This window comes from Coenobita brevimanus, chromosome 64 (genome assembly GCF_032717465.1).
Source record: "Coenobita brevimanus isolate Jiangsu-jjx chromosome 64, ASM3271746v2, whole genome shotgun sequence".
NCBI classification, from domain to species: domain Eukaryota; kingdom Metazoa; phylum Arthropoda; class Malacostraca; order Decapoda; family Coenobitidae; genus Coenobita; species Coenobita brevimanus.
In genome coordinates, this window is record NC_137017.1 from 24942379 (window position 1) to 24966612 (window position 24234).

General features: G+C 42.4%; 1 protein-coding gene across 1 annotated transcript in view; it reads right to left on the reverse strand.

Moving 5' to 3' along the window:
• Nucleotides 1-24234, reverse strand: part of LOC145404673 (uncharacterized) — a 117923-nt gene that overhangs the window by 22174 nt on the left and 71515 nt on the right. The window contains exon 2 of the mRNA XM_080276215.1: nucleotides 8183-8394. Within this exon, the coding sequence (XP_080132341.1) occupies nucleotides 8183-8394 (212 nt within the window). The remainder of the gene's footprint in view (nucleotides 1-8182; nucleotides 8395-24234) is intronic.

Genomic DNA, 24234 nt, shown 5'->3' on the forward strand with positions numbered 1-24234 from the left:
TATCTGTAAAATAATGCAAGGGAGGCAATTCCTTCTTACCTGCAGGAGAGGTAGTTTATTTGTGATAGTAGAGTTATCAATAATTCTAACAGCTTTGGTCTGAATTTTGTCCAGTCGTTTTAGTGAAACTTCTTCACATCCATTCCACAAGGGTGAGCAATATTCCAGCTGAGAGTGCACATTATTCTTGGAAATAACAGCTAACTGCGTCAAAGTTTCTTTGAAGAGGTTTTAGCAAGTGATCTAACATGAGAGGTCCAGCTGAGGCCATTGTTGAGTGAAACACCAAGAATGTCAATACTTTTAGAGATAAGAATGTTAGTCTCATTGAAGATAGTATGGGAATATTAGCAGCACTGAAGGTAATGTAGGAATCAGACAATATGTGTCTATTAACAAACTGTAAATATTTGGTTTTCTTAGCGTTTAATGATACAGTGTTATTTTGCCCTCATTCTGTGATCTTAAATATATAAGTCTTGATTTATGGAGACTGCTGTACTGAGTTGTAAGTTACATATATTAAACTTTCTGAATGGGTGTTTAGGCGTGAATGATCTGTCATGAGTCTCCAACAACCAGGTGTCAGGTCGGGCTAATTAGTCCCCCAAAACCAAACAACCAGGGTTCAGGTCGGGTTAACTAGTCCCCAAGAACCAGGGGTCAGGTCGGGTTAACTAGTCCCCAACAACCAGGGGTCAGGTCGGGTTAACTAGTCCCCAGCAACCAGGGGTCAGGTCGGGTTCAGCCAACGATGAGTGCCAACAAGCGGGCAGGTTTTAACTTTGGTGATCGTCCGTGGTGAGAATGGGTGAACTTTTCACCTCACGCGAGCCTCTGCTATTGATTCTGTCACATCCTTTGTCCACCTCCTCCTCCACAAACTTTTTTGCTCATTTTTGCCTTAGTTTTTATGGGAGAGGGAGGAAGCTGAGGGGTATTGTGTCGTAAGTGGTTGACTGTCTTGTAAGTTCATATTTTTGGTTTGCTTGGTGCGTGAATAGACGGAGAGAGATAAGCTGGTAAATAGGTAGATAGAGAAACAGATAGATGGAAATGTGCATACAGTAAATAGTAAGATGGACTGGTAGATTGATAGAGAGATAACTGGATGACAGAGAATGGTACGGCTCCACATCATTTCCGTTGCACTCTTTCGCGACGTGTGACATATATTATTGTAAATCTCTTGTAGCAGTTCAGTGACAGAATGAGACAACGCTATAGCTCAGCATCATTCCACAGCACTTTTCGTGACTAGCACCATAGTCTAGTAGTAACTTATTTTTGCAGATTGATCGCAGGAAAAGACAATACTGCGACTGTGCATACCTTTCACAGTGTTAATAGCCTAATCTAGGGTTAATCTTTTGTTATAGTTCAGCGGGGTCTAAATTCTTTTCACAGCACTTCTTCCTAAATAATGGTCGTATTCTCTTCGGATAAACAAGCACTGTAGCACTTCTTCCATACAGATTTATTGTGTATCTCGTAATTTAAATTTTGTATGTAATACTTATGAATTGCATGTCGATATTATGAAGGCAGAAATAACATAGGCTAAGCAAAAGTAACACTGCGATGTAAGCAAAATATGGCACTAGGGAACAAGGGGTACAGGGAAAATACGATCCTAGCACGACTTGGAGATGTTAGTATCTTGTTGCAACGCATCAGTGACGATAGAAAGATGGCAATTTTAGCACGAGATGAAGTGAAGCGAGTATAGTATTATATGCTGACACCCTGGTAATTTACGTCGAAGACATACGTAAACTTTCACACACACACACACACACACACACACACACACACACACACACACACACACACACACACACACACACACACACACTTACACAAATTCAAATCAGACAAAAATGAGCACAGACACAGCTATGGACATAAGTACTGATCCACTTCATTACTTCAGATATCTGCTGTAGACTGTGAGCACTAAATTTCCAAACAATTTATGTCATCATCCAAGCCGAACATATAGTTCAGATTGTAAAGTAAAATTAATAATGAAAGACAAAAAAAGGAGCAATATGAGTGTCTGCAACTACATCTAAACACAGAAGACAAAAACACTTGGAAGCCACACAAAATAGACACACACCAACACACAGCCCCATCATCCCACTGGCCTCCCAATTTCCTTCCACTTCCATCCCCCCAAAAGTTTCTTGGTACGAGACGACACGAACAAGACGACAGAATCTATCTGTCTATGAGACTCTATCTACCTATATATTTATGTAATTCTGTACACACACACACACACACACACACACACACACACACACACACACACACACACACACACACACACACACACAGAGGCGTGTGTGTGTGTGTGTGTGTGTGTGTGTGTGTGTGTGTGTGTGTGTGTGTGTGTGTGTGTGTGTGTGTGTGTGTGTGTGTGTGTGTGTGTGTGTGTGTGTGTGTGTGTGTGTGTGTGTGTGTGTGTGTGTGTGTGTGTGTGTGTGTGTGTGTGTGTGTGTGTGTGTGTGTGTGTGTGTGTGTGTGAAAGTTTACATGTCTGACGTAAATATACCAGGGTGTCAGCATATAATACTATACTTAGTTCACTTCATCTCGAGCTGAAATTGCCATCTTTCTATCGTCGTTGCTCTTATGCACCAAGATAAAGTACACCTGGATATAGTGCTAGGACAGGATTCCCTCTGGCATAGTAGTCTTTGTATCACTCCTTCCTTAGTGACATATTTGCAAACAACGCAGTGTCACTCTTGCTTATGTTACTTATGTCTTCTTACTATCGGCACTCAATCCATAAATATCACATACAAATTTAATGTTCCAGACATGCAATAAAACTGGTATGGAAGACATGCCACCTGCTTTGTCGAAGAGAATACCACCACTAGTCAGTATAAGGCAGAGGAAAATGGAAATGACATTCAAAGTTTTTTTTTTTTTTTTTTTTTTTTTTTATGCCACTAAGTTTAGAGCCGACTCATGTGACCATCACCAGGGTACAGTCTGGATTCAGTCAAGGAGCATAAACTCGCTGAAACATTTTACACCTAAATTTAACTTTTATATACAAACCTTTTTATATCTCAAATGTGCCTCCGTAAAGATTTCCGAAACAGGTGGGGCACTCATTAAGAACGGCATGATACCTAAAGTGTTAAATATTATAAACAACGGCAGCCTGGTCTCGGCCCCCTACTCCTTGCATGGTATAACAGGGGTCTTGTTCTTTTAACTATCCTTTCCTCCCTGGAAGGTCGGGTTTGACAGGCAATCGCCTTTTTGGATACACACACCATAAAGAAAACACACACACACACACACACACACACACACATCGACAGATCCATACATGCAGAGAAAGAGGGAGAGAGACAGAGATAGAACGATAGATAGATACAGATATTTAGAAGGATATATATATAGGTAGGTAGATAGATAGATATACAGACAGACTGACTTCCAGACATAAACAGAGACACAAGAGAAACAGGGAGAAAAACAGGCAGAAAACCGTAGCCATCCAAATCCGCTAATCAAGCCATTTACCCAAACGCCACAAAGCAAAACGCATCGGTAAAATCCTGGACGTTTGATGAGCGATGAGTAAATCAGGTTAGTGAAGAATTAACTCTGATTACGGACCGACAGACAGGTAAGTGATCTGATTGGCCGCCATGATTGTTGAACGCACTGTATGGCTGGTGGATCTGGGGAGGAAGAGTGTTGGCCAGGGAGGAAGGAAGGGAGGGAGGTTATAGAATCTCTCTCTCTCTTGCTCTCTCTCTCTCTCTCTCTCTCTCTCTCTCTCTTTCTTTTTCTCTCTCTCTCTCATACAGCTAAGCATCTCACATCTATTATAATGAGAGACGCAGGTTATTTTACGAGAGTCGACCACTGTAATCTCTCCACCAAACCCTCTCAGTATCGACTCCAAGGTGCTGGTTATGGTTCGACCAATCACGAGGAACGTGGTGGTGAAGTTGTAAAGGAAGTGGTTTGATATCTAAAAGGATGCAAGTTCGATCCCACTGGGGCAAGAAAGAGTTTGGTGACCAGTATTTTGTAAGAAGAGTCTTTACTATTTTTCCACAAGACCAACTTCATTGTTATAAATACATTTCCACTAAAATCATTGTACCAGTCCGGAATGGAGTAGCCCCTCGAATGTATTCAGTATGGACGGTGGGTATTGGTGCCTACTGGTGCCATGGGAAGTTGTGTAATGCTAAGGAGTACGGACAGTAAACGGACAGTCAAGTCTATGCTCAGAGTTGGGTCCATATTAAAAAAAGCCAATTTAATTCAACTTAAGGCATGGCTATCTTGGTGTTATCATAGTGAAGGTCTGGGGTGTGATTAAGTTGTATTACAAGTGTTATCTGCGTCTGTCAGTTTCACTAGGAGTTACTGCTGTGTTCCCCTCCTACACCACCACCACACCTCTACACCACCACACCATCACGTCACACTATCGCCACCTTCGCACCACCACCACCACAGTACCACCACCACGCCACCCGACTCCACTGCACCGTTCACCACCACCACCACCCCAGTGCACCTTCACCACCACCATAACCATAACACCACCACGTGCACCATTACAGCACCACACCACACCAGCACCGGGTTGTGTACAAAATATTAAATTACGGCAATTGTGTGTGTGTGTGTGTGTGTGTGTGTGTGTGTGTGTGTGTGTGTGTGTGTGTGTGTGTGTGTGTGTGTGTGTGTGTGTGTGTGTGTGTTACCAGCTAACTGGCCTTGAAGCACAATATATGTCTCCCTCCCACTTGGTTACAGCTCAGTACAGAACATTAATTTTATGGCCAACTTCGGTATAAGTTTTTCATCTTGTTTGATTAATTATTAACCTTTTACAGGATAGGTACTTGCTATGTCTTCCCCAGTACTATGAGACGATTTTATATAACTGAGGGGAATATAACTTCATGTTGGTAGCCAGGAAGAAATAGTGAGTCAATATAAAAAAAAAAAATGATTTGAAAAAGATAAATCGTGTGACAGTAGGAAGAAATTATGAGTGTAATAATGTACCGCGAAACTGGTGGGTAAGGTAGGTGGGATGTTGATACTCAGAGGTAATACACGGTTATTGTCACATGCGCCGCCACAAGCATCGTATATGAGAGCAATGCGTACTTTATTTTTATTGCTGTCGTTAGTTTTAGTCTTGGAGGAATCTTACGAGACACTTTTTAAAAATTATTCTTGCTGTCTTTAGACAAACATCCCTCAACTCCCTTCTTATGTCTCAAAAGGAGGTTGGTGGATTGCAGGATGGGGGCAACTTCAGCCTGCAGTCCATTGGATTCACGCCTCAGTTGACTCTGGGGTTGCATCTACTGCTACTACTACTACTATTACTATCACAACCACAATCACCACCACCTCCAGACTCTATCTTCGACAAAGGAAAGGCCTCTCACATTGACAGGGCTACTGGGAGCATTACGTAACCCCTCCAGTCCAGTAAGCCAATCCTATCCTGAAAAAAATCGTCTGGAGACATCAAGATTACAAATATGATGGCACTGAAGGGGTTAATCTTCATCCAGTAACGTGTCTTTATCTTCTTGTTCCTGTTGATGTTCTTGTTTGGCTGTCTTAGAGGAAACACTGAATTCAGTCTTCCCCCAACCAACATCACCCCGCCTACAGTGGAAAAATTATCATAGTGTGTGCTTCCTCGTCTTCCTCTATCACTCATCATCTCCCCAGCCCATCCATGCCCACTCTGCTCCAGCCTCATCATTCCATGTGTGTGTGTGTGTGTGTGTGTGTGTGTGTGTGTGTGTGTGTGTGTGTGTGTGTGTGTGTGTGTGTGTGTGTGTGTGTGTGTGTCTCCTCAATGAATTACTAAAGCAACATTACAGCATTCCGTTCATCACACCTTTCTGCCCATTACCCATTTCTCTCTTTCTCTCTCTCTTTAAGATAACCCTTAATCCATCCCTTACACTGCCCACATCATCTATAATTTCTCTCCTCTCACTACAAAAATTCTAGGGTTAAACGTACATATACTGCCCACTCTTCTCTGCCCACCTCACTCACTTCTCCTTCCTCTCCTCATTAATTTTTCAGGACAACTCGGCACTGTTTACGTTGCAGTTACTGAGAGTGAGAAGCTAAAGCATATATTTCCGTTGATGATGGTGGTGATGATGCTTATGATGCTGGTGATGAGGATGGTGGTGGCAGAAATGGTGATGATGACTGTGAAAATGGTAATAGCGATAATGATTATATTTGTGATGCTTGTGACGATGGTGATGATGGTGCTGATGCTGAAGACAATGATGATGATGATGCTGACAGGTGGTGATGTTGCTGCTGCTGATGGTAATGCTGGTGACGATGGTGATGATGGTGGTGGTGATGCTGATAACGATGATGATGGTGGTGGTGATGGTTTGCTACTGACGATGATGATGATGGTGACGATGACGATGATGGTGATGACGATAATAGGTAAAGATAATAAGAAACTTAATGATAAACACACACACACACACACACACACACACACACGCACACACACACACACACACATACACACACACACACACACACACACACACACACACACACACACACACACACACACACACACACACACACACACACACATGAAGCTAACTACTCCCTATGCTTGCAGAAAGGCTATTGTTTGCGAGCAACTGGGCGTGAAGGAACACACAGCAGTACACACACGGCTATACCTACATGAGAATACGTTCATGTAGATATGCACACACGTAAAAGCTCACAGCTATATACACGTACACGCGAAATGGTTCACACATCGAAATATAAATGCACATTTATTTACATCAGCACACACACACACACACACACACACACACACACACACACACACACACACACACACACACACACACATGGTCGTGTTTACAAGCAGAGCAGACGGACATAAAGTTCTTATGGTTCGGAAGTAATGGGGCTTTGGCGTATAAGGATGATGAGAGAGAGAGAGAGAGAGAGAGAGAGAGAGAGAGAGAGAGAGAGAGAGAGAGAGAGAGAGAGAGAGAGAGAGAGAGAGAGAGAGAGAGATTAATTGTTCAAAGGGTTGCATGAACGATTATTCAAAGGGTTACTTGTGGTTCATGTAAAGTTATTATTTTCATCCATTACGACACACACACACACACACACACACACACACACACACACACACACACACACACACACACACACACATCTATCTATTGTCTATCTATCTGTCTGTCATCCTACCTATCTACCAACGTATCCATCTGTCTACCCATCTATCTATCCATGTATAAAGCTACCACGTTTTCCATGTATTTCTAGCAGCATGCAATAAAAGCTGATATACAGCAGGTGTTGGTCAGCTCTGGAACTGTCTTTCCCTGTCTGTATTTCCTACTGCCTATGAATTCCAGTCTTTCAAACGCGGCGTGTCAAGGCATCTCGAAATGAACGGATCTTGAATTTGACTCTATTATCCTCATTTATTTCTTCTTGGAGGGATCAGTCCTGCGTGCTTCTAGCCTTTGGTTTCTTCTGCCCTGCATAAAAAAAAATATATACGTCCTAACCTTTCATACTCTAAGACAATACATCCAACCACATGAAAACCAGTCTAACAAAGTGTAAATTAATATAACCATGCTAACCTAATTGATCTAAAATTACTTAACGGAAACTAACCTAACCTAACATATTCTATCAAAACCAAACCCTACTTAACATAATCGAACATAATAAAAAGTAACCCACACAAACACTACCTGACATAAACTATCAAACCTAACTCAGTCCAACCTAACTCAGTCCAACCTAACCTGCTATTGTGCTTTCTCCCTCTCTTCGTGTCTGGGTCCTACGTCACCTCGCCTCATACATCGGAAATGGGGTTCCAGTGACTGTAATGGCAATGATAGTGATTGCCAACCCCAGCACAGTTTAGTCTATCTATCTACCTATAGCCCGACGCCCTAATCCCGCAAAGGGTGGCCGCAGACAAAACGCCTCCAAGTCGCTCTGTCACCCACCATTTGACTACCCTCCCCTCAACTCACCCCCCCCCCTCCCTAAAGTTAATTTCGAATTCGTGGAACTATGATGATAATGATGATAATGATAAACAAGGCCAAGTAATACTCACATTAACAGTAAACCCCTGCAGCTGATGCAGGGTCTTGGCCGGCTGGTCACCAGGCATGTAGGCAAAGAACTCCTGGTCATCGAGGTACCACTTGAGGGAATACAGGTTGCCACGGCTGATCTTCCAGTGGCACTGCAGACGAACTGTTTGTCCTAGGTCAGCGAACGTTGGCACTGTCACTCGCACTGTTACCATATCCGCCGTGGCAGATGCTGTGGGGAAGAGATGGCGGGTGTCAGATGTGGAGAGATTGGAGGGAGGGAGAGTGGGAGAAACACAGAGACAAGAATGGTAGAGACACTGATGGTAAAGACACAGGCAGAGCAGGGTGGCACTGTGTCTACCACTGTTACAATATTCACTGTGGCAGAAGTTATGCGGAAGAGAAAGAGATGGTGTTTGATGGAGAGACGGACTGCAAAGTGTGATTAGGAGACACTGGAGGTAGACAGGGAAGGTTGCCACTGTGACCTCTGTTGCTACCAAATCGGGTGTGGCTGTCGCTGTGGGGCAGAGACAGATGGCGGGAGTTAGTGACGGAGAAATTGGAAGGAGGAAGAGTGGGAGAAGCACAGAAACAAGAAAGGAAGAGAGACTGGAGGTAAAGACACAGAGGAAGAAGGTAAGCACTGTGATTCGTTTCTGCAACCACATCTGCTGTTGATGCCGCCGTGGGGGAAAATTGGCGGGTGTTTGATGTGTGTGGAGGGATTAGAGGAAGAAAGAAACGGGAAGATAGAAGGCAAAGAGTCAGACTATCGTTGGCTCTGTGTGTGTGTGTGTGTGTGTGTGTGTGTGTGTGTGTGTGTGTGTGTGTGTGAGAGAGAGAGAGAGAGAGAGAGAGAGAGAGAGAGAGAGAGAGAGAGAGAGAATGGTGTCAGTGTTACTTGCACTTTTACCACTCTGGCTATCGTTGGAAATGTGAGAAGTAGGCTTACATCACTACCCATCACCTAAGCTGGGATCAGTAAAGCTGACAACCAATATTCGATAAATCCCAATCTTTCCCCAGACAACAGTCGAGCTTACAACCCAGGTCCCTATCATACATGTATATTATATTAATCGTGAGCTTGTACTGTAGGTATGTAAAGAAACTTCGGAACCTTGTTAGCGATTTTAACGAAGAATTGCACACGTAAACACTGATGGGGGCATGGGGAGGAGGGGGCAATAATATGTGACATTCCGAGTATGGTCAGAATGATGTCCTCTGAGGTGGTGTTTTGTCTACTTTTTTTGCCATGCTGGGTTGTTGGGGTGGGTGGGTTGGCCTGTCTAGCAAAAATGAAAATATCAGTTATAGAAGTTCATCCTGAGAAGTTATACTAATTACAGCTTCTAAAACTGAATCGACAAAGGAGATAAAGCTATATCAAAAGTCAACCCGAAAATGAACGAACTGAAAAATGAACTCAGCCCCATTAATCCGGTGAAATATTTTTTTTTTTACTGTGGATAACGAACAGAATAATTAATACAGCTTAATTAAAGATCATGTCTTGTAGAGGTGGTATCTATGAAGGGTGTTTTTAATTCAACAGGGTTCACCGTCTCTAGTCGAGGACGAGTATGGGCATTATCATCAGTTAATTACGGGCGAACCCAAATGTGTGGACTTAAGAGGTTTGCAACGACGAGAAGATAGGCAGAGAGTGGTATGCTAAGAACCTTTAATGTAAAACTCGTCATGGTGCAACTTTGTGCACTAACGGCGTTAACCGTTCCTGTCTGAAGTATAGCTTAAGGTGAATAAAACCGACTGGAGACATCAAGGGTATAGACGTTGTCAGGTTGAAGCGCTCAAAGATGTAGGGCCATTTTTGCAGTGCCTTCCTACGTGGCCCAACCTTGTGCATCCCCAGCATGGTTAGAGCTGATGTAAAGTGAGCTGTCACTTTCACAGTTGCCATTTTGTTTGGCTGTCAGCTACCCAACCTAGTTTAGGGAGGAGAGTACTGTTCTGGGGCCATAAAATCGACACCAAGTAACTCTGCTGTAGGATACTGATATCATGCAGTCCCTCAGATGCAAAGGGACACATGCGCCACCTCGAGCGGTATTGGAGTTATGGGTACCAACAGGTTCCTCAGGCATAGCACTATCTTCCCTAGAAAAGCAAGTGTGTCTAAATGCATCGCAACAAAGGTAGACAATCCCCAAAATGTCTGCGTATTTTCCACTTTACTGCGTCACAACTCGGCTGATAAGGGTAAGTTGGCTGCAGATAAGCGCACGATCCCGGCCGACGATGAGCCAATCAGAACATTGCTTCACGCTGACACACCTCCCGCCTTGGCCAGTGTTTATCCATTGTTTCGCTCTCAGGCGCCGTCTGTTTTCATTTTTGTGCCGGCTGGATGCACGTTTTGATTCTCCCACAATTTTCATCGTTTTGCACCTGTAAAAGTGCTTCCTTGCCATTAAGGCGGACAACAGTGATTCTACAGTGTCTAGTGGTCATGAGGAAGAAAGTGGTCATGAGGAAGTGCCGCTTAGGGGGCGTAAGGGTGCGGCTACACTTGCCCGAAACATGTACTGACGAGAAGAAACGAAGCACCGAGTTAGAGCTGCTTCATTGTCCCTGTCTGAACGTCGGACGGACCCCAGAGCATCGTTTCCTCTTCTCCATCACATGTTTGGAGCAAGTGTGGCCGGAGCCTAAAAGAGTAGTGAGGAAGAGTGAGTGGAAACGAATGAAGGCCAAAGCTGCTCGTGATGCTGGCAAAAGTTACATCAGTGTTACTACAGGAAACCAGGTGTCTGAAAGGAAAATTGGGCTGCCATGCAACAAGAAGAACTCGACAGTCAACCCCAGGCATCAGAGGAGGAGGTGGATAATGATGACCACCTTCAGAAGCATGAGTAATGCCAAGGGACAACCTCTTAACTGCCAAGTTCTTATGTGGATGTACAGATGTGTGGGTGAGTGTTATGGTTTATGGTAAAGGTGTTGTTAGTATGTCTTCGTTGTTAATGATTAATAATTTTCTCAGTATGATGCAGTGATAATAATAATAATTAAGAAAGTAATAATAATAAATCTGCAACATTGACAAACAGACATCACTAGCAACATCCTTACCATCCTGTTCTTATTGAAATTGAAAACTTTCCACTATTGTGAACAAACATAGTCACTGTTTTACCTAAGTTTATGTTGTGTAATGTCATAAACATCAGTGGTTCATCCTCATACCACTATGTTATCATAGCTACCGTACTGATTATGGGTTAAAAAGCAGTCTGTCTGGAGAGAGAGAGAGAGAGAGAGAGAGAGAGAGAGAGAGAGAGAGAGAGAGAGAGAGAGCTGTTTGTGGTGGAGGCACATTGTGTCCGATCTAGCCACAGTCATGTACACATCTAACAGTGCGCTATGTTTTGACGTTCTAAACAGTAACAGCTCGACTTGTACCGCGCGTCTAGTTTTGTTTAATTACTATTGAGCTTAGAAAATTTTTGCAGTTTTTTGTTGCTTTACAATGCACAAAAACACGACAGACAGTACCTGACGACCAAAAAAACTTTATATGGGGTTGTTGCGCATCCGCTGAACCGTTGAACTTTGCGCATTTATCCCGAACCTCATGAAACAGCCACAGTAAAATTCTGATTGGTAATTTTTTTACAAGTACAAAACTTTAAAATTGATTTTCTCCCTTTTTTTTTTTTTTTTTTTTTTTTTTTTTTAATGGCGTATGCGTCCCTCTGCATCTGAGGGCCTCTGCGGCCACACTTGCTCCAGACATATGATCGACAAGAGAAAACCAGGCTACGGGATCCATTCAATGTCCAGACTCGGATCTAGCAGCGGCTCTAACCCGGCACTTCGTTTCACCTTATCGATCACATATTTTGGGCATGTGTAACCCACAGTGCATTACACTTCTCCCAGCACACAGACGGAGCTGATTTACCGTCCAGCAATATAAAGTATTTCCCCCAATATTATCTAATTGCAATTGCACAATGTGTGTGTGTGTGTGTGTGTGTGTGTGTGTGTGTGTGTGTGTGTGTGTGTGTGTGTGTGTGTGTGTGTGCTTTTTCCTAATAGCACGACCATAGTTTTTTTTTTTTTTAGGATTTTTTTTTTCAAAGTGTCAGACTACTCACACCAGGTTTTAGGCATGGTAAGGCTCCGGAAGCCATCCCCGACGGAAGGGGGAGGGGGATGTAGGTACGTCCCACTAAGATCCTAAATGAATTTTGGTATATAAAAGTTAGCACTGGTAGACTTCCACCCACTCTGATTTTTAGGCTTTGTGGGATCCCCAGGGGTCGCAGTCTCAAGGATCCTGTGTAATACTTCTATGCACAGCCGTTGATCTTTATGTAAAAATAAATTGCTGGTGGAAACTGTCTTAGCATTAAGATAAAGTAGCATTCAAGAGAAAATTAAGGTGAAGTTAAGAATTTATCACTATGTATGAAGTGCTCCAGCGTCTCATATACCACTGTGATGAACATCCTAACAGATCTCCCACTGACACGAGAATTCACGCTAATCCAATAACACCAGCGCATCTCTCTCTCCCTCTCTCTCTCTCTCTCTCTCTCTCTCTCTCAAAGTTTTAACCCTGCAAAGAGGTGAGGAGTTAGCCTACCTCTCCCCCTCTCTTTCTCGCCAATTAACTTCGCCCCCTTAACGTCTCTCACTAACTTTTCCCTCTCTCTCCTTAACCTTCCTTCTCCCTTCCCCCCCCCTCTCTCTCTCTCTCTCTCACACACACACACACACACACACACGCACACATATTTTACTTGAACTTTTATATGATTATAAACCTAATTTAGCCAGAAACTGTGTGTGTGTGTGTGTGTGTGTGTGTGTGTGTGTGTGTGTGTGTGTGTGTGTGTGTGTGTGTGTGTGTTTTAATTCTTGCTGCTAAGAGACTATTTCATTTATGCGACGTAGTGGGACGTAGTTGAGAGTTCGAGAAGCAAATTGGCTTGTCAGAATTCTTTCATTCCCCGAGCTGCATCTCTCTGGAACTCGCTTCCCCAGAGTTGTTTCCCTCCAAACTTCAACCCACAGCAGTTCAAGTCCAACTGTTACAGATATTTTACGAAAGAAGGACACCAGTCATCTCGTGTATGGATTATTATATTTGAGTCATATGTTTTTTCCTTCTTCTGTTCTGTTATTTACAAAAAAAGGGAAAAGGACATAGCCATATATAGATACAGACACCTTTTCTAATCAACAGGTTAATCTTCACAGTTACATAACTTGTTTTTATTTCTCTCTTGTTACCTTCAGACAATTTTATTCAGCTTAGGGGACACTTTTTTTTTATATATTCTTAGGTCTGACTGGTAACGTATTCTCATTTCTTTCTTGTCACTCCAGTTGATTTTCCCCAGCCCTGTGGAGACTATTTTTGATCAGTGGGTGAATCCCTACACACTTATGGCTTTTTTTTATATTTCTCTCATGCTCCCTGCAGACGATTTTATTCAGCTAAGGAGAGACGTTGTATATATTATAGATGTTGCATATATTTTTGTTTTCCACTGACTTGCTCGTCTCAAAATATCTCCCCAGGGAGAGTAAAATTGATTGACGTTAGATACAAAGAAGAAAAAAATAGTTGACTTGGAAAAAAATCGTCCGACGGCCTAATGGAGAGGCAAACAAAAAATTGTAATGGAATGCAAATCCTCACTACGTTCCGTGCAACAATCGGGATAAAGCACGAGACCGTTCGATCCCGCAGTCCATTCCTCTACCACTACACCACTCCATTTTTAACCCCTTCAGGCCTGTGACGTATTTCCTAGTTCATCCTGCAATTATATTATTTTATTTTATTTATGAAGAGTCTCCGTGTAGTAAAAGGATTTAATCTATGCTCCTCTGCTCGAAATGTCACTCTAACCTGAATAGAAATATCTGAGGAAAGCAAGACTAAAAAGAGGAGGAAGGAAAAGAGGAAAAAGAAGAAGGAAGAAGAAGAGGAAAAAGAAGAAGAAGAAGAAGAAGAAGATGATGATGAAGAAGAAGAAGAAGAAGAAGAAGAAAAATAATAAGAAGAAGAAGTAGAAGAAGAAGAAGAAATAGGAGGAGGAGAAGGAAAAGAAGAAATCACCGTACATAAGAAGTTAACTCTTGTTTCTTATTACTAACTCTCAGCTGAATTAAATCGTCTGGCGTTACCTTGAATAAATTACTAGAGTTGTTTCGACCATAAAGTAATTAATGATGATAATATTAATGCAGCCAGGTTTCTGCAACTCTCATTCGGCAAAATATAATCGCAGTCAGGTTTGTACAACTCTTTCTGCTAAATCGCGATCAGGTTTCTGCAGCTCCCCTTCGACTAATATAATCACAATCAGGTTTCCTCAGCTCGCCTCCAGCTAACTATAATCGCTATCAGGGTCCTGCAACTCCTCTTCAACTATTTATATATAATCAACGACTTGTCACTCCCTCTTTAAATTTACTGACAAACTAACCTAGCTCTGGACTCTCATGCTGATGATGGGGTAATAAAGGACTGGAAGATAAATACAGCACACCTTAACTCCTTTATTACTTCTCTACAAAGCTGAATTAAATGTTTAGATAATAACATAACACAGAAAACAGTATGGGTAGGTAATTAACACGTTCAGTATATATTCTGTTTTAAACATCGTCGTACACTTTCTGATGCTTGTCTTTCCCCTCACACCTTCCCTTCTGGCGTGCCTTCATTCTCTCAAATTTTTCCCTATTACCTCTCTCCTTCACTCCTGTCTTCTTTCCTCCTTCCTTCCCTCCCCTCTTTCATCCTTTCCTTCCCACCCCCCTCTTTCACTCGTCCAATCATTCCTCTTCCCCTCCCTCCCATCTTCCCTCCTTCCTTCCCTTCCTTCTTCCTTTTTGTCTCGTGTTCCTTATTTTGACAATCATCATCGTTTCTTTTTCCTCCTATCCTCCACCTCTCTTTCTCTCTCTCTCTCTCTTTCTCTCTCTCTCTATTCCTTCCTCCCTTCCATCCCGTCTTCCTATTGCCAGCTCTCCCTGCCTCCCTCACTCCCTCCTTCTCTTCCTTCCTCTTTCTTTTTTTCTCCCTTCTTACAGTCTTCCCTCCTCTTCATCTGTCCCTCCCCCTCGCTTCCATCCATATTTTATCCGTCGTCCATTATATGTTGTCCGTCTGTCTCTTTGTCTGACTGCCTGTCTGTCTGTCTGTCAGTATTTCTCTCTCTCTCTCTCTCTCATCCCCTTCCTGAGTCGCTGCAAAATCTCCAGTCATCTTTCTCCCTGTTTCTCCTTCTCTTTTTTGTTTCCTCTTTCCTTCTCTCGTCATTATGTTTCCTTCTTTCCTTCTGTTCCCCTGCCTCCTTACCTCCCTCCTTCCCTTGCTAATTATCTTCTCTTCATCCCTTCCTCCGTCCTTATCTCCTTCCTACTGTCTCTCTCTCTCTCTCTCTCTCTCTCTCTCTCTCTCTCTCTCTCTCTCTCTCTCTCTCTCTCTCATGAACTGTATTCCTTCCTGCCGTCACCCCTATCTCCTCCCTCTCTTTCTTCCTCCTTGTATTCTCTTTCTCATTTATTTTTCTCTAAGTCTCTCTTACCCTTTCTCTTCCCCTCTTCAGTTTTCTCTTTTCCTCTTTATATTACCTCCTTCCTTCCCTTTTTTCCTCCCTCTTCCTCCTTTGCTCCCTCACTCCTTCATTATCTGCCCTCCCTCTGTCCCTCTTTTCTTCGTTACCTCCTTGCCTCCCTTCCATCCGTCCTTCCCCATTTGCTTCCCCTCCTGCCATTTTTTCCTACACATTAATTTTACTCATTTCTCTGTCTGTCTGTCTGTCTCTGTCTCTGTCTCTGCCTGTCTGTCTGTCTGTCTGTCTGTCTCTCTCTCTCTCTCTCTCTCTCTCTCTCTCTCTCTCTCTCTCTCTTCCCTCCCCCCTTTCACACTATATCTGTCGTTCCTTCTTCTCTCTCCCTTTTTCTCCCTCCCTCCGTCTCCCTCGCTGCCTCCTCGCCACTATCAAGGGCCTCTTCATTTGCTAACTTACAGGAGACACGAGGCACAGGCGTGTTGAAGAGGCAGGGTGTGGAGGAGTGAGGCACAGTGAGGCACGGTGAGGTAGAGTGAAGTAGGATGACGCAGGGTGAGGCAGGATGTGGAAGGGTGAGGCATGGTGAGGCACGGTGAGGTAGGGTGAGGTAGGATGAGGCAGGGTGAGGCAGGGTGTGGAGAGGTGAGGCACAGTGAGGCACGGTGAGGTAGGGCGAAGCAGGATGAGGTAAGGTGAGTCAGGGTGAGACAGGGTAACGCATGATTAAGAAGAGTGTGACACACTGAAGCAGGGTGTGACATGGTGAGGCGGGGTAAGACAGGGTGAAGTACGATGATGTATGGAGAGCAAACACTCCTCCCTATTGTGCTTGGCCATCATGAGACAGGGAAAATCCTAGTCACCACTCTTCCACCAACAAAAGGGTTCTATAATGCAGCGGAACGTTACAGTACTTTATGCTGGTTAAGGTCAAGTGATATTACTAGGCCCAGGGAAACGGTCAAATGCTAAAATCAGGTTCGAATCCTAAAGAGTTCAAAAATCTCACTTTATAGAAATCATAGTTTAATCTAGTATAACTTAATCAAGCCCAGCATATCACCAAAACCCAGCCTAACCCAACAACCTCAGCCATCCTACCCTATGCCAACATAAACAAACCTAACCTAACCTAACCCAAGCTAACTAAACCAAACTTATCCTATCCTAGCCACACATAACATAATCTTATGCTAATATAACAAATTAACACCTCGTAACATAACACAGCCTAACTTAATTACCTAAACCAAATCAAACCTAACCAAACCTGACCTAGCTTAGCCCAACCTCATCCACACTTCCTCTCTCATATGCCCCTCCTCCACCATATCCTTAGCCTCATTCTTTGTCTATCTCTTTCATCTCCTTCCAACTATCCCACCATCCTCACTCACATATTCTTCCAAGGTGTTACTGAAACCTACATAATGGACCTCTTATATTTTCTACATTTAACCATCTTGTTCATATCTCATATCTTGGGGCTTCGTTCAGGCTACATCCTCTGCTCCTACTTGCCATCTGATTCCTATATATATCTCACTATTCTGACAAACTCTCTCTCTCTCTCTATGTCTCTCTCTCCCTCTCTCTCTCTCTCTCTCTCTCTCTCTCTCGGTAGCGTGTGTACAAATGAAGGCCTTCTTGCGATTCACTGCTCCATTACCATTTATTATTCAATCCTTCATTCTCCTCGGTTCAATATAGACGGTGCGTTATTGTCTCGTATTAATGACTTTTTTCTACGTAACCATGCTAGTTCTGTCTCTGTCTGTCTGTCTGTCTGTCTCTGTCTCTGTCTCTGTCTCTGTCTCTCTCTCTCTCTCTCCCCTATATATTCCTTTGCCTCCCTCCTTTCCCTACCCACTCATTCACATCCACACATTTTTTTCCTTCACTGCCCACAACCCTTCATGAATTATAGTCAGAGGGTTGATGGTGGTCGTGTCCCTAGTTAACACACCTTCCCAGTTCCTTCCCGCTGCCATCTGCCCATTTCATTCCGCATCTCCAAGAATTAAACACACACACACACACACACACACACACACACACACACACACACACACACACACACATCGTAGCGTTTTGTTCCAACCAGTCCCAGTAAATTTTATTCACCTCTAGGAATTTTGTCAGGTTAGGGAGGTAATAAACCCAGACTCCATCAACTCTTTATTATTCGAGGTTTTTAAGTGTGAATAAAACTGGAGAGGGATGCCTTTACGCGGTGGCACTGATATAACCGGGCAGTTCCACCGACGGGGAATATAAACATCCCTCAATTCCCTCCCTGTGCCCTAAAAGTGGGTTGAGGGACGGCAGGGGAGAGGTAGCTTAAATTTGCAGTAAAAGGGTTCATAGTCCAGAAGAACTTGGTGCCACAACAACAACAACAAAACCAACAACAATAACAACAACGACAACAACAACAATCTTCAGTAAAATCGTCTAGTGACTGGACGACAAAAAAAAAAAAAAAGTCAGGACCCCCTATTCTCATCTGTTAAGGAAGCTTCCTAGCACCTTTTCCGAAGCTATTTATTTTGTTTATTACACCTTACTGTCCTTTTCTGTATTACATAAGTCCTTCCAGTATCGCCATTCTCTGCATAAATAACGTCCATCCATGCATCATCCAACCCTATGTCGCCCCACAGAGGAACGTAGGAGGGATATTAATCAGCCATATCCAAAAGTAAATCGCTCAAGGAAGAGGTGTTTAGGACCCTCCTTAACCAACGAGAGCACGAGCCAGTAGATAAGGATTAAGTCTAGCTATATCCAGACGATTTGACCTACCTATCTATCTCGATTTGTCTATCTATTTGTGACTGTCTTTCCACGTCTCACCACCACGTCAGATCACAATAGAATCAAAGGCCATACACTTCCTTATTCTCCCGTGAGTCACTTTATCGATATGGAGTCAAGACCAGGGAAGGAAGCAAAAAAAAGAAAAGGAGAAGAACAACAAGCACAAACGCACGTAACAGAGGAATAATTTAGATTTATAGACACGAGAGAGAGAGAGAGAGAGAGAGAGAGAGAGAGAGAGAGAGAGAGAGAGAGAGAGAGAGAGAGCAATTCCTTTCGTGATATCGTGTCAGATACTTGTGCATTATTAGTCAGTTGCCCCATACACGCAATAGGCTCTGACGAAACACCAGAGAGAGAGAGAGAGAGAGAGAGAGAGAGAGAGGGCGGACAGACAGACTGATTGACTGACAGACACTCCCGTTTCACTGTCAGTAAAATCAAAAGGGGTGAGAGCAGAGAGTGACAGTGTTGGCATGGGATACAATATAAAGCAGGCATCCAGCTGTACAGGCCAGCAGACAGGACAGCAGACAGGCCTGCCGACGTGTACGTAAATACTGAAATATGTGACGAAATTTTGTGTGGACCGTGCGTCACTATAGAGCGAGCGAGAGAGAGAGAGAGAGAGAGAGAGAGAGCAAAGGAAAGGGGAAAATGCAAACAAGTAATGTGAACTGAAAATGAAAATACATGAAAGTTTATTTCTTTCTTTAAATGAAATTTCTGTTTTCGGGTGAGACGAATCTTAGGGGTTTTATGTTAAATCAGTAACAATGAACAATGAACATTTCAATAACAATAAATCAGTAACAATAACAATGTGGCAATGAAATGTGAAACTGGACTATGTTTATGTGACTGCTGAATGTAGCACCCACCAAAAGAGTGTGAGGAGGAAGGATGATCTCCTTTATTTGGGGAAAAGTGACAAATATGAGAGGCAACAAAGTTGGCTAGGAAATGTCAAAAATTTTTTGCTCATAGCTGTACCTGGAACAAGAGAAACAGAAAGCATATATTAATTCTGGAGAGCAATTGGGTGATTTAATTTTAAAGTTAAATCACGTCGACAGCGGGAAGCAAACTGGAAGGAAGAAAATACAACTAGAACTACAGTAATTTGCCTGGAAAGTAGAAAACATGTTATATCGTACTAAAGCTTGCAGGCAACTGGTGTGCCAAAAGTAACATTAATCGGCTTTAAGATTGGACATGTCCTGATAAACAGAAAATAAAAGGTAATGAATTTTACATTCATACTGCAAAACATGAAATGATAACAATACTAGAAAACTAAAACACCAAAACTAGAAAATCACTCCAACACATACATCTAACATGAAAGTGAAAGCTAGAAACAATTTGCAAAGTAGGAACCGTCAAAAGAGGTGTTTCAAATGGCCTGGAAGGTGTCTGGGAAAAAAAAACAACTTTACATTAAATCTTAAACGTAGCTGATGAAGATATAATATTAGATCAGCCTGAAAATTGGGCATGACATGAAAAGTCGAAAATAACAAGCAATGAATTCATAACAATGCTACAAGATTCTCGAATGCAAAACACTGAAAGTAAAAACAATAAAAATGAAAAGCCTCTGGGGCCACCAACAGGTAAATCCAGCACTAGATAATGGACCTGTAAAGAAAAAAGAAAAATCGGGCACTTCAAAAACTAGAAAATATCTGAAATAGTGGATGATATAAGAAAACAAAATGATGATACACTAATAGGCAGATGTGTACCTAATGCATTATGTTCGTCAACCTTGAGACTGGAAGGGACCTAAAAGACCGAAAAAAAAAAAAAAAATTGAACCGTACAGTCAAACTGGAAAGCTCCTGAGTTGAAAAAAAAAAAAAAAAAAAAAAAAAAAAATATACCCTAACTGCAAGACTACGGAAGCCTTTTAATGTAACACTAGATCGAGGTGGAAACTGAAAACGACCAAGAAAACAAAAAAATAGCAATCACTCAAATTTACAGCAGTACTTGCGGGTTCTGGAGTGCTAAAAAAGAAAAACAAAAGACATAACAAGACTGGAAGGCGGTAGGAACTCTTAAATGAGCCACTAGATCAAGGTGAAAGCTGGAAACGACCTGGAAAGCAGAAAATAACACTGGAACCACTTTAGACCACGACTGGAAGGTAACTGGAGCAGAGAAAAGGATAAAGTGTTGCTTATGTTCTCATCAACTACACACACACAAACACACACACACACACACACACACACACACACACACACACACACACACACACACACACACTCTGTGTGTGTGTGTGTGTGTGTGTGTGTGTGTGTGTGTGTTCGTGTGTCAAATCTCAAAGAAGCGTACAAACACCAATCCCTCCCCCTTCCCCCCACCTGGTTATATTCATTATTCATTTGCTGAGCTGAATTAAAACGCACTATTCATAAACACACACACACACACACACACACACACACACACACACACACACACACACACACACACACACAGACATTATTATTTTGCTGTGTTATGAAAAGCATTCTAAACAAACACCTTCACACACACACACACACACACACACACACACACACACACACACACATCCATTATTCAGTGTTGTGGTGTATATAAACGCACTCCCCATAACAGGCACACAAACTCTCTCACCAAAATAATCAGGCAGAAAAAAACAATGTTTCGAAATAAATTAAAATAAATAGTATATCGCTCTCAAAGAATTAAATTTGTTCTAGTATTGTCATATGGAAAGCACTGAGTTTTTTTTTTTGTGGTGTGTGTGTGTGTGTGTGTGTGTGTGTGTGTGTGTGCCAGTGGGTCTCTCGGTATCGTCATCATTATCATCATTTTTCCGTCATTTTTACGCGTAATCGTCATTATCATAAACGTTACTGTCATCGTCATCTTCAACGTCATCATCTTTACGACGTCACCGTCACCTTCATTAATATTATCATCATCAACACTGTCGTCAGCGAAGTTTTCATCAACGCTATCATTATTTCCAGTCACAAACGTCATCATCAGAGAGAGAGAGAGAGAGAGAGAGAGAGAGAAACATGCATCAGCCTCTCATTATAAACTCGTAATCGACTACTGATGGAATGGTTACAATATCGATCTCAAGCGAGAGGCAGGAGTCAGTATACCCTTCCTATTTTAAGTTAATTCTTTTTACCACCAGACGATTTTAATTGGCCTGGATGCGGCAATTCAGACCGGAGGGGTTTGATGATAGACATAATTAACCCTGTCATTAGAAGAGATCCTTTGAAAGTTGATTAAAATGATTGGATGTTAGCTTGAATTTAAAAAGTCACTATTGTAAAGGTGTTAAGGTATTGAATTTTCTCAGAACTTTCGTAACCGATATTCATTAAGATTTATAGAGGTACTGTATAATAAAAATATCCTCTCGAATCCCATCTCACCTACCAAGAATGAGGCATCCCTCGTATGTGTTCAGTACTGACGGTGGGTATTAGTGCCCAATGTACACACACACACACACACACACACTCACACCTCCCATAGACAGAAAATATTTGGAAACACAGTTACAAAAATCACCTTTCATCATCATCATTATCCTGTCCTTTTTCCAAAGCTCAAAGGCATTGTGATAACCGGCACACACACACACACACACACACACACACACACACACACACACACACACACACACACACACACACACACACACACTTCCCCATCACCACGCCTCAAGCCCTGACACACATAGTCATACAAAAAAAGCACACAATAACAAAAAATCTGTATTGAACAACTGAGCCGCAGAACAAAATGCAGCGGTCATCATTAGGAGCATCATTTCCGCGTTGGGCAAGCTAAGGATTAGCTGTTTGTATGTGTGTTTGGCAGTGTTTGGTCCGCAGTGGCAGGGATAATGGCGGACTTGCGTATTAATACGAACAGAGTGGACGTACTTGCATAGATGGGTGGTAAAGAATTCGGTGGGAAAAAGGGTGACGAGGGTGAAATTTTTTGTGGGGTGAGAGGAGAATGAAAATGTGTTTAGGAGACAGTGGAATGCAACCACCACTCACTAATGCGGAGAGAGTAAAAAAATGATGAGTGGCTGAGAACGGAGGGGAAGTGTTGTATTATGAAGAGAGAGAAAGAGAGAGAGAGAGAGAGAGAGAGAGAGAGAGAGAGAGAGAGAGAGAGAGCTGTGGAGTGAGAACAAAATTGAAAACTAGTGGAACAGATAAAACTCTGTGGACTTAAACATTACTAAAAACAGTATCAGATGTTGTTGGGTGGTTGACAGGTGGAGAATAGGGTGAGATATTTGTGGGCAGGACGACAGGGTGAATATCGTAAAAACGGGTGGCATCGGATAAGGTGATAATGTATTAGAGAGTAGATTAGAGTGGATACTGTTGTGATAAGGTTGACAGTGGATTTACGCTTTAATACAAACCCAAGTGGACGTTACCGTGGGTGTCTGTGCGACATGCGGTGTATGTCGTTATGAGGAAACTAAAGAACGGGTGCAGAGCGAATCTATTCTTCTGCAGGTTATATTAGCGGGTCCTGAGTAAAATATGTTTCTTCTTCCCAGTATCTCCTTCTGTTAACGTTTAATTAGTGTTTTATTGTACACATTTATGGGTCCTCCTTTGACCTGCTGTGTAAAGCTTGACGAAATCTACTTTTTTAAAATTTCAAATTAAAGACATCTTCTGGCACCCATGCATATTCTACACACGCCTCTTGGAATAAGTCGTAAATATAAGTCTGTAAACTGCATGTCAGTTAGGTCAAATAAACATCTTAAATTAGGTGATCGATAATTATACTGTGGGCGTTGTTGCTGTTTGAATGGGTTTTCCTCAAGACAGATATTTCTAAATGCATAGTCTATTTCGAAGATAAATGAATGTGACTGAGATAAATGGGTGTGACTAGCGGATGAAAGGAGTATGTTTAGGAACTGTACATTTAATGGTGCAAGGATGGTACTGGCACAGACAACTACAGATGTTTTATTCGGGATCACAGATGATGAATTTATTTAGGCCAGACAAATTCTTGTAACAAAATGGCTGAAAGTTGTATTATCCCCCCCCACCCCTTCTCTCTCTCTCTCTCTCTCTCAATAACTTACATATTACACCCTGTCACGATTTTTCTCTCTCATTCATTTTTCACAATATTTTAACCCTGTCTCTCAGCCAAAAAAATCATATATTCACTTCACACAAATACAAGGCTTTGATACTTTTCTGAATCTCCTTTCTTTAATCAAACTCTCTCTCTCTCTCTCTCTCTCTCTCTCTCTCTCTCTCTTTCATCTCACCAACTCTGATCACTGCGCTTCCAAACTCTCTGCTTGCACCCTTCTCCATTACGTTGAACTTTGGCATGCAGGATTAGACCAGAATTCCCAGTCCTTTAGATTCACAGATGGCCAACTCTGAATCTGGCTTCCCTAGTCTGCCTCCTCTCATTGCCTGTGACATCCGCCCCTTTAAAACTACTGTACAGTTTTTCACGTATATGTTTTAGTATTTACGTATCCACTGGCACACACACACACACACACACACACACACACACACACACACACACACACACACACACACACACACACACACACACACACACACACGCACACACACACACACACAACGTACAAAGACCCATAGATGTAC